This window comes from Pagrus pagrus (genome assembly GCF_965226575.1).
Source record: "Pagrus pagrus genome assembly, chromosome: 1".
Lineage (NCBI taxonomy): Eukaryota > Metazoa > Chordata > Actinopteri > Spariformes > Sparidae > Pagrus > Pagrus pagrus.
This window is the reverse complement of record NC_140185.1, coordinates 3,840,045-3,854,776: the sequence shown is the minus strand read 5'-3', so window position 1 is coordinate 3,854,776 and position 14,732 is coordinate 3,840,045. Positions and strand designations below refer to the sequence as shown.

Genomic DNA, 14,732 nt, shown 5'->3' with positions numbered 1-14,732 from the left:
ACACACTACCACTATGGTACCGCTGTGGTTACAGAAGGCAGAACCTGACTGGGCTGACAACATTTTGTCAGGTCTGCATAAATCTTAAGACGACATGACATGGTCATATTTCATCAAACCAGGGATGTGGCTCTGTGTAACTGCTATTTTACAACAATTACTGTTCATCTGTCCTGTAAAGACGAACTCTCTGCTGAATTAAACGTCTAGTGAACCCTGATACAGCTCCTAACAAGTGGAAACTGGTGTTTTTATCCATTATGAACAACCCATATAACTAATAAAGGTTCCTGCTCCTACACATGAGTGTCTTACTTTTTGCACACATTTGAAGTCCTTCTTTTCTTCAGGTACTTGAGTGCAACTTCATACTTTCTGTCTGCTATGAAACTAAAAAATACATTCTTAACACTCACGGGTTAATGTATCATATTTTAAAATGGACCTTAATAGCTCTTGTGTCAAGGAACTCACTGAAGGATGCAGAGGACAGCTTTGTATAATAAAGCTGAAGTTTTTGACTCTATCTCACTTCAAAGAAAGCTGTTTGTAAAAGGATTCAAGGACAATCAGGAGGTGTCGTGGATTCATGTTAAGTCTCCCTGTGCCTTTGTCAAAGATCCTGTCTCTGCAGCTCACACCTACGGTAAGAGATTTTTACTCTCACTGTGATGGCAAAAAGGAAAATGTTTTGACAAGGCCTCTTCCATAAGCTCTTGTTGTTTTTTGACAGATTGAATGATACAATCTGCATCAGGCTATCTGCAGGAGGTGGGGAAGGAGAGTGATACAGTAGTTGTTTAAGACACTAAATACATGTTCAATTATAGAATAATAATTAATGAAAACATTCAGTTTAATGCCAACTGAAAACTAACAATATTTTGACAAGTGATTGTTCATCTGCCACCTTGAAAAGCAATGAAGGGGCCAAATATTTTCCTCAGGAGTTGGTTAAGACCAAAAGGACAGTGAATATTCAAATTACATTCATCAGGTGGCCAGAAAAACAACTTCAATTGAATGGTAATGTTTCTTCATATCTGCAGGATATTTGTCTGCTGTTGATACTACTGCCATATTTGTACAATACATATTGGTACTGTACATTTACGGTATACTCTACCACAATGGATCCACTTGCTTACTTACCTGGTTTACTGTTTACAACATGTGAGTCTGTGTGTGGTCCTTGAGACCCTTTGTAGTGGGGACTAACACATAAGAGATTTCGAGTATTTTGGCAGGTTTTAATGTCTGTCTGTGGACAGATTTTTGTCAGCACATCAGATATTTAGTTGAGATCAAAATGAAGGCTGTGTCCAAAGATGGGTGTGCCCTAGAAAGGGTGCCAGAACTAAGAAAGTAGGGAGTAGGAAAGGGGTCATTGCCTTACGCTCCAGAAGAATCTAGGAGAAGAGAACTTGAGGGCTGGCAGCCCCGTAGCGAACAAGGTGGAAAAGAGCAAGAACAGAGGAAGCAGCTGGAGTTTTTACTATCTGGTCAGTGGGGGGTCTGTCACATTGACCAATAGTAGCTCAAAGCTGAATTTGTACCTCGGTGTGCAGACTGGGGAATTCTGGTCCATTTTGAAATCCACAATGAACGACTTCATCTGTGGGTCCCAACGAGTCACAAAACTTTACAGGTGTGTAGTTGAGCTTAAAAATAAAGGATGACTTCGAAGATGGGCTTGGTCCGAGCAAGTGGTGCCCTACATTTTTACATGAGTACTGACTACTCATGTAAAAATGTAGTAATAATTGCTGAGTAATCATGGATTGGATTGTCAACATGTTTACAGGTGTTGAGGCTACGGCTCACAATCCTTAAACACCAGACAGCCACTGAACATACAGTTAGGAAGTAATGACATGACAGTTGTGCTGACTGAAATTTTCGTGGCCCTGCAAAGTCCACTGGAAAAGAGGGAGGGAGATCGGTGGGACCCGTGGCCGAGTGACTTTGTCCTCATCCCGCTGGGTGACCTGTTAGTTCACTGGACAACCAGTGGAAGGAGTGGGCCACCCCCTTTGTTAGATTTTGACAAAGCGCCTAATGCATAGGACATATTAAATCAGAATAAAAGGAAATGGCTCTATCTGTAAAAAGTTAAATATAAGTCACATACATCTAGAGACCATCTTGCGATAGGATCACACCAGCCGCAATGTCAACATGTTGACTAAGCCTTGATTTTCAACTCAGCTACACATCTGTTATGACTGTATCTTGCATGGTTGTGATGCTGTCACCTGACAAAATATTGCTTCTATGGTACTATGTTTTTATGGTCCCTGCTACAAAAGGCTACTGTGGGTGTCTATCTGTAGAATGATGGTCGATCTGTCCCTTTATCTCTATGGTGCAGGGAGTATGGCATGGCCACGCAGGACTTGCTCTCACACTGGCTCACTCTTTAATCTGGCATGAAAATCAAGAGCACACAGTCCTCAATAACAGCGTGAAAGGCAACTGCAAGCTTTCAGGTCTTCAGCTTTTTTTTTCTTAACAAAAGACTAGTATAATAAACATATTCACATCACAATGTCATTATAGTCCTCAAGCCTCTAACATTAACCAAACATGTTGTAAATATAGAATTGTAATATTATGTATGCCTTTTTATAGAGCACCCAGGAATAAGAGCCATTTTCTGTTACATTTACAATATGCTACCAAAAGTAAGCTACAAGCTGGAATTGACAACTAGACAACTTGTTTAACAATTGAGAGCCCCTGTGGCACAGAGTGTAAAACCTGGCTGCCCTGAAGTCATTAGCAGGTTAAATCTCAGTGAGTGCAATGAAGAGATAGAGTCCCTACTTAAGGACAGGTGTGATGCACAGACTGCATCCACAGGCCAGTTGTTAAGATGTTTGCTTCTGATCTTCCCCAGGCAAACCAGCCTTGCTGTTCGGAGCAAAACAACCCTAGAACAGGAGGTAGAACTCTTTAGAATGCATAAGTCTCCTTCATGAAGTTCGGATGGGTAATAAGAAAGCCATGCGCTATTTAGATGATCTGCACTCAGCAGAGTTAGATCTTTGCACACACCAGGAGGAGTTGTTAAGGCTTGGGTCAGAACGTCTTTCCCCACCATAGTTGTTCAGCCAATGTGATTCTGGTCACTCTGATTTACACTCCTCCCTTGATGGAAGGTTAACATAGGATCTTTCAGAATGTTTTTGAAATGGACATCAACTGGAAGATGTGGAACACTACCATACATATGGAAGAAAGGGGGGTAGCCCGTGCACAGTACAGTTATACATGAATGTTAGGGTTTGGAGGCACTGGGGTCAGTTGTGCTTAGCATCAGGTGGTAGGGCTCGAATCATGTTACCTAGTGTTCTGTTGAGGCACTCCACGCTACCATTGCCCATTTGGTGGTATGGTGTCATGCGGGACTTCCTCACACCGAAAACCTTCAACAGTTCACTTATCAGCCAACTTTTGGATGAGGCACCTTGATCTGAGTGGATCCTCTCAGGAAATCCGTATATACGGAAGTACTTGTCCCAAAGTTGCTTAGCAACTTGTTCAGCAGACAGATCTCTGCAAGGGGGGCCTGTGCTAGCCTTGGTCATGGTCAGTCATGACCAGAACATCAACGGACTTGTTGTTAGAGTCTTCTGCAGTCCAGAAATCAGTGCACATAATCCCCAAAGGTGCAGAGGTCTTTATACGCTCTAAAGGCGCCCTTCCCCCTGGACCAGCAGCCTTGCTAATCACACACCTCAGACACTGGCAGACGTAGTCTCTGACTGATCTTGGTCTATGTGGGGCCAAAAGAACCTCTGACAGGCCAAACTCAAGCTCCTAAACTGCCCTTGATGACCAGCACTGTCATGGATGCCTTTCAGGACCTCCAGCTTGAGAGAGTCGAGAACCACAAACTGGTGTCTCCTCGTCTTGGTGACTTGGTCCTTGCATACCTTGTAGAGGATCCCATTGGATGTCGTCAATTTCTCGCAATATTTAAGGTACCTGATGACCACGACGGGCTCATTGGGTTTCTCTCTCCTGGATGGTTGTCGGTCACGTTCCACATAATGTAACACCCTTGAGAGGACAGGATCACTCAACTCCCCTTTATGTAACTCTCCCTCAGAGAACACAGGTAGGTGAACATCGTCAGGGGGAATCAGCTGTGGAAGCTGTTGGACAGCGTCATTTGCATTAGCATTTGATTGTCTGAAGACTTCCTGGACAGAGTCAGAAAAGACAGGTAGGGCTTCCGTGAGAAGCTCATTGTAAGGGCGTTGAAGCAATCTCACTCCAACAGTGGACTTTACAAATGGCTGGCAACTCAGTGCATCTGCAACAATGTTCTTGGAGCCAGGGATGTACTTGATTTCGAACACATAAGATGCCAACTTTGCCACCCATTGCTGCTCGCAGGCGTCCAGTCACGGCTTCGTCAGGATGTGTGTGAGGCGGTTATTATCCGTCCACACAGTAAAGACGTGGCCTTTAAGCCCGTGGCTAAATTTGGCACTCATGGACCACTTTAATACAAGGAATTCAAGGGGGTGAGCGGGGTACTTTTTCTGAGCTCATTAAAGGGACTTGCTGGCAAACAGCTAACACAACAGACTGAGAAAGTTCTGGTCACTGAATATGCTGGTCATCATCCTCATGAAGCTGGCTGGGCTGTTGCCTTGAGGGAGACGGTTGTATTCGTACAACCCCATGGGAGTCGTGAATACAGAGTACTTGAAGTCCTCCTTGTACCATGGCATGTTGTAAAAGCCAGATGTCAGGTCCATCATACTGAAAAATGCATTTCCGCCCAGGGCTGCTAAAGCTCAGCTCGGTGCAGTCTGGGATGGGCATCCTTCAGTGTTCGTCTGTTGAGCCATCAGAAGTCCGTGCACACCCGCAAGTCGCCATTTTTTTCCCCAAACAAGGACAAGAGGTGAGGCAAACTCGCTGGTGGACTCTCTGATGTCTTTCTCTTCCAACATGAGTTGTTCAAAAACCTTTTTAGTAAACTCTGTGTACACAAACAATGTTCTCAATGCTCGTGTTCATGTGTAGAAACCCTGGTGATACTACGAGCAATGTTTCATGTTGTGTCGAGTCTTCTTAGTCTTCTTAAAGTGGCTTTTTCGTCGTAAGGTAAGGTTCGTAAGGTTTGACTGGGGTACATTCACAAAAAAAGCCTGAGTTGCATTTTGGCGAGAGTTACACTTTCAATACGGACACAGAAACTGAATGTAGCTCGCATGCACCCACCTCCAGCTCAGGAGTATTTTCCTTTGCCGAGGCATGTACGATGCGCAAGAAGGAAACCTGCCTATGCAGCTGCGCTATTAACCCACCAGTCGGCTCTAAAACTATACATGCAATGGACCAGCACATCAATTTTGAAGAAATTCATAATAATATTATTTCTAACTCTGTTACATATAGAACACATTTTGCCATGACAAAACACACACAACACACAAACAAACAATATGAAAACATTACTAGCCAACATTATCTCAGCTGGTAGCAACAAGGTAGGTTACTTATATAGCCTACATACCTGTACACATCAGTCTAGTCACTTAATAATAATAATAATAATAATAATAATAATAATAATAATGCATTTATTTTAAAGGTGCCTTTCAAAGCTCTCAAGGACACCGTACAAAACACACATATCATAACAACAGCACATCAAACAATATAATCAGGTAACATTTTTTGTGGAAGTTAGTGCAATTTTGCAAAGGAAATAAATAAATATGAAATGCAATTACATAGTGCAATAATACAGAAAATAGGCAAGAGTGTGATTGCATAGTTAGTGTGAGACAGAGTGTGGAATAACTGCGTTTTCAGGCAGGATTCAAAGGTGGAGACAGTGTCAGAAGGGCGAATGTCTGGTGGGAGAGAGTTCCAAAGGCTGGGGGCTGATGACCTTTTCTCCACTGGAGGAGGACATACAACACTAACAAACATAGGCTACAGATAGGAAAAGAACAAACAGGCAGAGGCAGAGAGAGAGAAGGACAACATTCACACAAGGGAGAGACGGACAAGAGAAAAGAGTGAATCTCTCCCTAAAACCCTGCTCCTATTTTATTTTATTTTTTTCAGTTTTGCCTATTCCCACGTACCTGGCCCACCTTTGAGTCGAAATGATGTGAAGAACTGATAGCAGACTTATTTTGTGGATATTATCACACCATTATTAGGCTACGCCCTCCCACCTTCGGCTCCTCTTTCAAAATGTTAAAAACAATTTTTACATTCACGATAGTGCAAGATAAGAGCTAATAATAACAATTAAAAAAAAAAAAAAAATACAGATAAGCAACATTTGTCATACTCTAAAGGCTAGTCCCTGCTGGCTGGAGGCGCAGTAGCGAGATTATTTCTGTCTCCTGCAGCGCATGTCTCCTTTAAAACGCGTGTCTTCTTTTAAAAGTGTCGTTCTTACGCTTTTATTTTGAAGGCAGGCTCTCTTGTGTTCCGGTATTGTACCGTGGTTGAACCCAGTGCGGCGGTAAGAAGCAGCTGATGAATTATAACAGCAGCGAAAAAAAGAGGAGAGAAGAATGAAAGAGCGAGAGAGGTAGAGAGAGAGAGAGAGAGAGAGAGAGAGAGGGAGGTAGAGGAGGAGTGCTGTCGGACCATCCTACCAGGCAGACCAGGAGGGTGAGGCTTATAAATGTACCGTCGGCTCAAACCGTGTTCGTCTTTGTTGCTGTCAAGACAGAAAGAAAAGCTGGCGTCCATAACGGGACTGCGCCTTTATGCAGAATGCACATCATTATAATACGGCTGTAGAAGTGTGTCCGTGCTGCACAACAGGACTTTAAACCTGCATGTCGTACTTTAAGCTATTCTGTGCCTCTCTATTCGCACCACTACTAATATCCCTGATGATATTTTATGAGCGACTTGTAGCGTATCATCCGGCTTAAATGCGGTAGGATTAGTGTAGTTTGCCAGTGATGTGTTTGCTGTCGGTGTCGATAGATGGGATGTGATGTTTCACGTTGTTCTGGCGTGGACGTGAGCAGGAAATGCCACTGTGCACAGGCCCGTCCACCCCATGTATCAGTGTTTGAATGAAAGGCTGCAGACAGTGAAGGAAAACAAACAGTGGTGCAGCTCGTTGTTTGCGTTGGTTCAGATCACACTAATACACACGCTGTCTGTCAGTTGAGGACACATGATATCTGCTCGTGCCTTAATCAGTAATGTGTGGCTAATCAGAACCCCCCACTGCTCATTTTGTTGTAGTGTTTCAACATGACAGCCCTGCGTCAGAGGAAGGGCAGCAGGGGGAAGGAGCCCCCCCTCGGTGCAGAGTTTCAGTCCCAGCAGTCCAACTGTTGCACCGATCATCATCCAGAGAAGATCTTGCACGGTGAGTGAACTGTCCACCCAGCTGATTTTCACACATCGATTTGGGGCCAGCAGCAGCGTGGCTCAGTGACTGCACAACGCGCCCTTTGGCCGAGGGGTGAGCATGGTTGGCAGCCATCCACCTTGCTGAAGCATCGCTGACCCTGACCTCTGACCTGCTGTGTGTGTGAATGGGGAGGGAAGCTCTCAGTGGGGTTTTAAGTGCCACATTATTTCCACAACTCTTACACTTATTGTTCCAATACACATGCAGTCATGTTCAGCTTGTATTGCACCCTTAGAAGATATTAGGTAACTGACCTGAAGTTTTGTAAGCTTCTTGGCTTTTCAGAGATTTAAATGATTGGAATCGATGACATTAATAGTGTACAGTTTTTCCCCCTGCCATTATAAGGTGCAGCACCCAAGCCAGTTTGGGGAAATTACTTTCCCCTTGATCTAATGGTTGTAGGCTTGTACGATATAAATTTTTTCATATGACAATATTGAATAATTCCAACCATTTCTCTATCCTTCTTTAAACGACAATCCAATATTCACACTCAGAGTGAGACATCCCATGCAGTGATTGGCCACCTGTCCAGAAGTGAGAAAGGAAATAGTACCTCTACTTCTGGCTCTTTTTCCTTCTTAACACAACCATTTCTCTCACTTTTCACGTAAACAAGTGCGACACTATGAATGCCCTCCAGTAAATGTGTGCTGCCATCCCCATATTTACATGATGTTGAGTCTCACCCCTCCCTATGGTGGACTTTTCACTTCACCCTACAGTCTAGCTGTACAGAACAAACCCTTTTTGATGTCTGATGTGGTCGGACAACACGTCGAAGCCATTAGTTCCAACCCTGAGTCAGCATGAGCAGTGTTGGGACCCTGAAACTGAAGCAGTTGTGTGGAATTAAGCCATTATTTATTTTATTATTCACACCTGTATTTTTTCTACTGTGAAATCGCAAAATTTCTGCTGCCCAAAAAACATATGCAAAAAATTAATGGTGTTATCTTGCAGGTGATTGGTCATGGGGGGCAATAATCTGGACATCGGTTGGTTGGTCTGTGTCTGTTGGTCTGGGCCTGCTGTGCTGTATCTACATGGCCACACTACATGAAAACGACCTGTGGTTCTCCAATATTAAGGTAAAGGCCCTTCACTCTTATACCCTTTCACACTGGACAAAAAACCCACTCACACTCACTAACATCTGGGATTTGTCTTTAATTGCAATGGGTATAATTGGCATGCACTCCTGCTTCAAATGACTCTGCAGTAGTCATCAGTATTCATTGGGTCCAGCGCCGATCAGCTGGAAACACAACAACTGGGTAAGCTGCTGGCTTATAATATTTTTCCATTTGTCTCTGTTCAAGCACTGCTCAACATCTTTCAGTCAGAGTTTGAATGAGAGACTAAAGTAAATGTTGGATGTTTCAATTAGTAATAATCTGACCCATCACAAAATATTAGATATATTGGACCCAGCAACTAAATCTGATTGGTGTTGTTTTCTAATACAATGAATATATTACATTTCAGGTAATCGGTATCGGTCCGATATTGGCCAAAATCACTGGAGTGAATATCTGAGAGGGGAAAATGTAAAATCTGATCCGATTTATTAGCCTAAACTATGTGTGACATGCCGTAAAGAGAGTAGCATGTGTCATGTGACTAGCTGGAGCGAACTAGAGTGAGACTGTCATCCGTTCTTCCACTAGCACTTCTGGCCGTGCCGAGTCAAACCGAGCCGCGCTGACTCGCTTTTCCATCACCAGTTTTACGTCACCGAGTTGAGCCGAGCTACGCCCGCGATGGACGTAATCTGGAGTGGGACCAAGCCAGGCCCACCCTGCCTCCAAGCGGGCCACGATGACGACTCGCGGCTGCGGCCAACCCATAACAAGCACCCTTTCCCCCTGAAATCAATACTAAACTCATGTCTGTGCAGGAAACCTGAGAGAAAGACGTTTTTAAGTCAGTGTATTCAGCTCTCAGTACTTTTGTAGCTTCTAACTGAATCTCTTTAGTTTCTCTCTTCTCATTTGTACTTTCAAACATCTGCTGTGTTTTACTAGCCCCATTCACACAGCCCTTTTTCTCCGCATTGCCGTCTGTGTGAAAGGTTCAAATGCGGAGAGATGGGACATTTTCGCTGCAGCTCTGATGCGCCTCCGGAGGTAGAATCAGAGCTGAGGCAAGCCGGCGTCTATGTGAATGGAAAAGCCGGAGGCGCGGCTCAGGGGTGTGTCAGTCTGATGGTGTTCACAGTCTGACAGCTAAACTGGTCCTTCACTCATCAAATGAAAGAGAAATGACCCACAAAGCAACATTACAGGACCAAACAACAGCAATGTGGTAACTGGTAGTGTTTTTGGCAACTTACATGAGGAAAAAAAATATTGCAGTTATACGTGGAAAAGCCTCTGTCCTCCTGTCTGTCCTCCTGTCTGTCCTCCTGTCTGTCCTACAGCGTCTGTTCCCGGCAGCAGAGCCAGGCGGCCAGGGTCTGTTGTTTACTGATGGTAATTTTGTAGTATAGAGCGAAAAACATAACTTTCCAGGATGCATGGTGGGTCAGGATCTCAATCACAACACATTATAACTGCATCCATATGATTATAAACAGTTGGCCGATACATGTTTACATTGACAGGAGGACCCAGGGGGAAACACGCTACAAAAACCACACATGTCAATGTCATGATGTGTACCGCCATGCTTTTTTCGGATCCGCAGTGCCGGCGTGCTGTATGAATTGACACACTGGTGCTGCTTTATGCCTGGGCTGCTTGGTTCATTGTGAACAAACAAATGCTGCTTCATAATAAAAGCTTTTAAATGACTAAGTAATGGGGGGCTTTTATCGTGAAGAAGTTATAGGAAATAAATCTTGTTGGTAACTGACTTAGCAGAGCCTCTTTGTTAGCGGTGATTCTTCAATAGTACTGCAGGGATTGGGACAAGAGCGACATTGGTTTAAAACACACCTTCGAGCAGGTAGCCCAGTTGTGGTGGACATGCAAAACCCCGGCCACGCTGAGTCAAACCGTGTAGAGCCAGGCCGGCAGATGTGATGGAGAAACGGCACAAGTGTGCATGTTAATTTCAAAATGTTTGGAAAACGTTGATAATGTTAGCTTCACAACTGACATCTGGAGCTCAGACGTGTGTCCAATGTCATCACTAAGTCTGACAGCACAGTGAATAGATTCAAATTTTACTTTGAAAAAGCAGTGCTGCATGCTGAGCAGTTTCATGGCTCACACACAGGAGAAAACTGCGAGTTGTTTTTGCTATTTCTTTAAGGTATAGGCTACACTGTGTTGAGTTATATTTCGTGTTTTACACTGGGATTATAATACCTTTTATCATAAATACTCACAACTACATTCAAGTTGAACTTGGAAATTCATTTTGAATGTTTGAAAACATCAAGTCAAAGTCAAAATAACAAGAAGCAGCACTACTGCAAAACTGATCCATGATGTTGTCTATGTATTTCTGCCTTTGGGGAAGTAGAACATTTCTTCTACAGTTTAAGCATGTTTTTAAATGGCTAGGTTAAGCAAAGTGCTTCCATACAGATGTATTATCTATAGCTTTGTTGTTTAAGAGAGGGGGAAAGGCTGTATTGGATTGATATCAGTATCAGCAGATGCTCAATGTTGTCTTATCGGTATCAGACACAGCCCTAGAGAAAACCAAGACTCAATATATGTTTTTTAATTTCCAATTTACAAGCAAACACTAGCAATTATGATTGGGTTGGAGATTGTGTTCCCAAGCTATTATATGTAAGATTATCCTTGAGCAGTGTAATGAAATTGGCAGACTTTTGAACAGAATTTTGTGACTTTTTGTTACCAGAACGGAGCACATTAGTGTTGTTGTTTCAAATAGTTGTAAATGTTAGCAACTGATACATGTTACAAAATAGTTATGGTAAGTAATAATGTGATGACTTGTTGCTAAGCCGTTTTTCCACTGATCACATACCATAGAGCACAGATGACATAGCGGTTTAGTATGTCTCCCTGGCAATTTAACCCTCTGTATTTCCTGGAAGAAGATCTGGGAAGGTTGTCGGCACATAAACTCTTTTATCTCTTTTATGAGGCCCTTGTTAAGAAGCAGTAGAAATGGCCAGATTGATGTATCTGACACTTTTATATGGAGGTTACCTAAGGATTTGACATACAAGTATACGATTCATGAACTACATCACAGATGTGAGTATTTGCAGATGGAAAATACCTCCAGGTTTTAACATTTAAAAGCAAAGAAATTCCAAACACATTTATCTGTGTATCTCGGGAGGACATGTAGCATCAACATAAGTCCCACCAGACACATCCTCTCATCCAGTTTTCTCTCCGAAATGGTATGCAAACACGTCATAAACACTTCATCCTGAAGTGGGATGATAGTTTTTCCATGCACTGCACAGGATTGTTTTTAGGCCTGTTAAATTAACCACATGAGGTCTTGAAACACCACAGCGACTGGTGGTTACACAGTATTTCAGTGTTGTACAGCAACAGAACATTGTGCACTGCCAGATGTGACGTAATTTAAATCCCCCTTCCAAAGACTCACCAACACTCTAGTTCAAACTGAGATGTACATAGCAGCTTTTGGTCTGGTTTACATGGTAGAACAGATCGGTCTGTCAGAGTTATAACTAGGGCACGATGTAAATGAACTCTTGCTTGTAGTTGTTTTTGCCTCCTTTAGCAGTGCAGTAAAAGTAATCTGTTCTGGTAGATGTATAAGTCAACAGGGTGGGGGGTTGCAGGTTACTTTGTCTGTCCTGATTAGGTTTCATGTTGTGCCGTTTCAGTCTTGATATCCTAAAATTTGCCATCTGCATCGTAAACCTTAGTACTCTTCTAAGAATGTGCATTATGCCATGTGCACTGACGTTTATAGATAACTGAGTGGAAAGAGAATAACACTAGCATTAGCAGGACGCGCTGATAGCGTCACATCACAGCACTTGTTGTGAAGGTTGTGAAACCTTGCACATGCATAGTAGAAGTATAACCGGTGGGGAAAAAGGGTATTTAAGTGGGTTTTATCAGATCTGAATGACAATTCTGTACATACATGTTATTATGAACCATTGAAAGTGAAGTTCTGGCTCTCTGATAGGTGCCTGGTCTTGTTAGCCCAAACTAACTTGTTGCCAAGATGGCTGCTGAATGGCGACTTTGGTTGTATTTATAAGACATGTGAGGAATTATCACTAATAATTCAATTATCTGCATAGACATGAAATGATAGCTAAAATTTCCTGTTATCGTGCATCGATTATACTGTACATATGCCTAACCATATCAGAACCCCTTTACTTCCATACTTCCATGATCAAATAGCTCTACAGGGGATGTTTTTGTAGTGTTTAAAATCAGAAATGTAATTCAAAGCAGAAACACACAACTTTTCAAATTCCATCCTTCTAGTGTTTCGCTATGTTATTACCATTGGCGCTACTGTCGCAAAGACAGCATTAGCGATATAGCTGCCACTAATGGCCTGCACTGAAAAGAAAAGTCTGTTGGATTAACATGACAAACATGTGTAAGCATAATAATATCATGATTACTGAAAATAATCTAGTCATGTTCGGCATACTGAATTATTTATTAAACTAACATGACTTTTTAATGTTAACTTAAATATCTTTTATTATGCTCAGTATATTCAATTATTATCTCTTGAACTAACACAACATCTTTATGTATTGTGTAAATAGAGTTTTCAACCACTTTCATATAGAAGTCTGAAGACTTTGGAGCATCAGTCAAAGCAAAGCACAGGTCAATCAATATCTATTAAAAATAAAACGTCTAATTTGAACTGCTGCTCTTCTCCTGTGTCACCTGAAATTAAACACTGAATCACACATATCTAATTGATTGTGACTGACTGAGCTGTTTGCCTTTACTGTGAAAACATGTAAAACTTGTAACACAGGACAAACAAAGCACATGTTCCATCCTTTTGGATAAAAAAAAATAGTGTGACATTCAGGGTGCAAAATTAATTGTTTTATCCAACGGCAAAATGGCTGGTGAATGTTCAAATTTGTTTAAATAGATTATCATTCTCTTTTGGCTGGTGAGTGAGGCAAGTCTACCAGCCACTTGAATGTTTTTACAGCATGGTGACTGCTGATAATGTTGTGCCCTGTAACACTGCTCCACAAACTCCAACAGTTTATGTTTTTGCAGGAAACATCAAGTCTGGTGGCAAGCCGAACGGCATAGTGAGGTCTATAGGAAACCAGTCTCTGTGGGGATGGTGTCATTTTTCTACAGCCATTACACTGTGCAATCAGTATTTACTTCAGAATGATAAATCAAAGCAAAAACGTTATCTATCTAGTTAGCTAATTAAGCTACCTACATGTAATAATGGATATTAAAGCAACATTATGTAGCCCATGTACCTGACACAACATCTTAAAATATAATAATCTGAATGTTGCAGTGACTTGTAACAAAGTGAATAGACTGTTGTCTCAGCCACTCTGCCCCCCTTTAACTTATTTTGTAGCACTTTACAGCACTACGTCGCACACAGCACCAGCTAACACTGACTTTGTTGAAACTGGATCATATTTTATGGAGAAACTGTTTTCTGGTTTTCCCTCTGATGTCCTCCTGCTGCTCAACCTCAAATGTGCTGTGATTTACAGAGTTTCCTGAAAGCAACTCGTAACTGCCTCATACTATAGTTGCAAGTTAGCTCTGCTAGCTGACTCGCTACCAGAGTAACTTTGGACTGCTGGGAAATGAGGTCCAGGGCCAGAACACCACTGGCTTTTAGTTGCTTTGCTAAATAAAAGCCTGCAGACAGAATGCTAAGCTGGACTTGTTGCTCTTGAATAGTAGGTAATATAAGCTGGCTTGCTGAGTTCTATGTCTTCTATGTCTCCTGTTACTGCATTTTACAGCCAGTTGATATCGTCTCTTGTTCATGTTACGGCTGCTTGGCATTACCTTTGTGCGCAATGCTTCTGCAAATTTTGATTGCCGCATTTCAAAAATTTCCGAAACATGCTTGCTTAATAAGACATACTTTTTCAAGAAAAAACATAGTGTTTTATGTAGTTGGCATGTGACGCTCTATACCAATTCCTACATAATATTGCTTTAAAGAGAGCAAGAGACTGAAGATGTACCACTGGACTTCAGATTTTTCTGAATCTGCTAGAAAGTTTTCCAGTTTGGTGGGAGTTGCTCTATGCTCATAGGGACTCATGAATCCCTAAACTAGACAGCAGAGTTTCATCTGCACATACTGGTCGACATTTTGTCAAAGCATTACTCTCATCGCAGAATGGACTCTCCTT

At 42.3% G+C, this 14,732-nt stretch overlaps 1 protein-coding gene across 2 annotated transcripts in view; it reads left to right on the top strand.

Moving 5' to 3' along the window:
- Window positions 1–6,490: 6,490 nt before the first annotated feature.
- The window catches only part of dpy19l3 (dpy-19 like C-mannosyltransferase 3), a 76,693-nt gene continuing 68,451 nt past the window's right edge, over window positions 6,491–14,732 (top strand). For both annotated transcript variants that reach the window (XM_084349152.1, XM_084349151.1), the window contains exons 1-3: window positions 6,491–6,657; window positions 7,249–7,375; window positions 8,387–8,514. In XM_084349152.1, coding sequence (XP_084205278.1) covers window positions 7,258–7,375; window positions 8,387–8,514 — 246 coding nt within the window. In that variant the 5' untranslated portion in view covers window positions 6,491–6,657; window positions 7,249–7,257. The remainder of the gene's footprint in view (window positions 6,658–7,248; window positions 7,376–8,386; window positions 8,515–14,732) is intronic.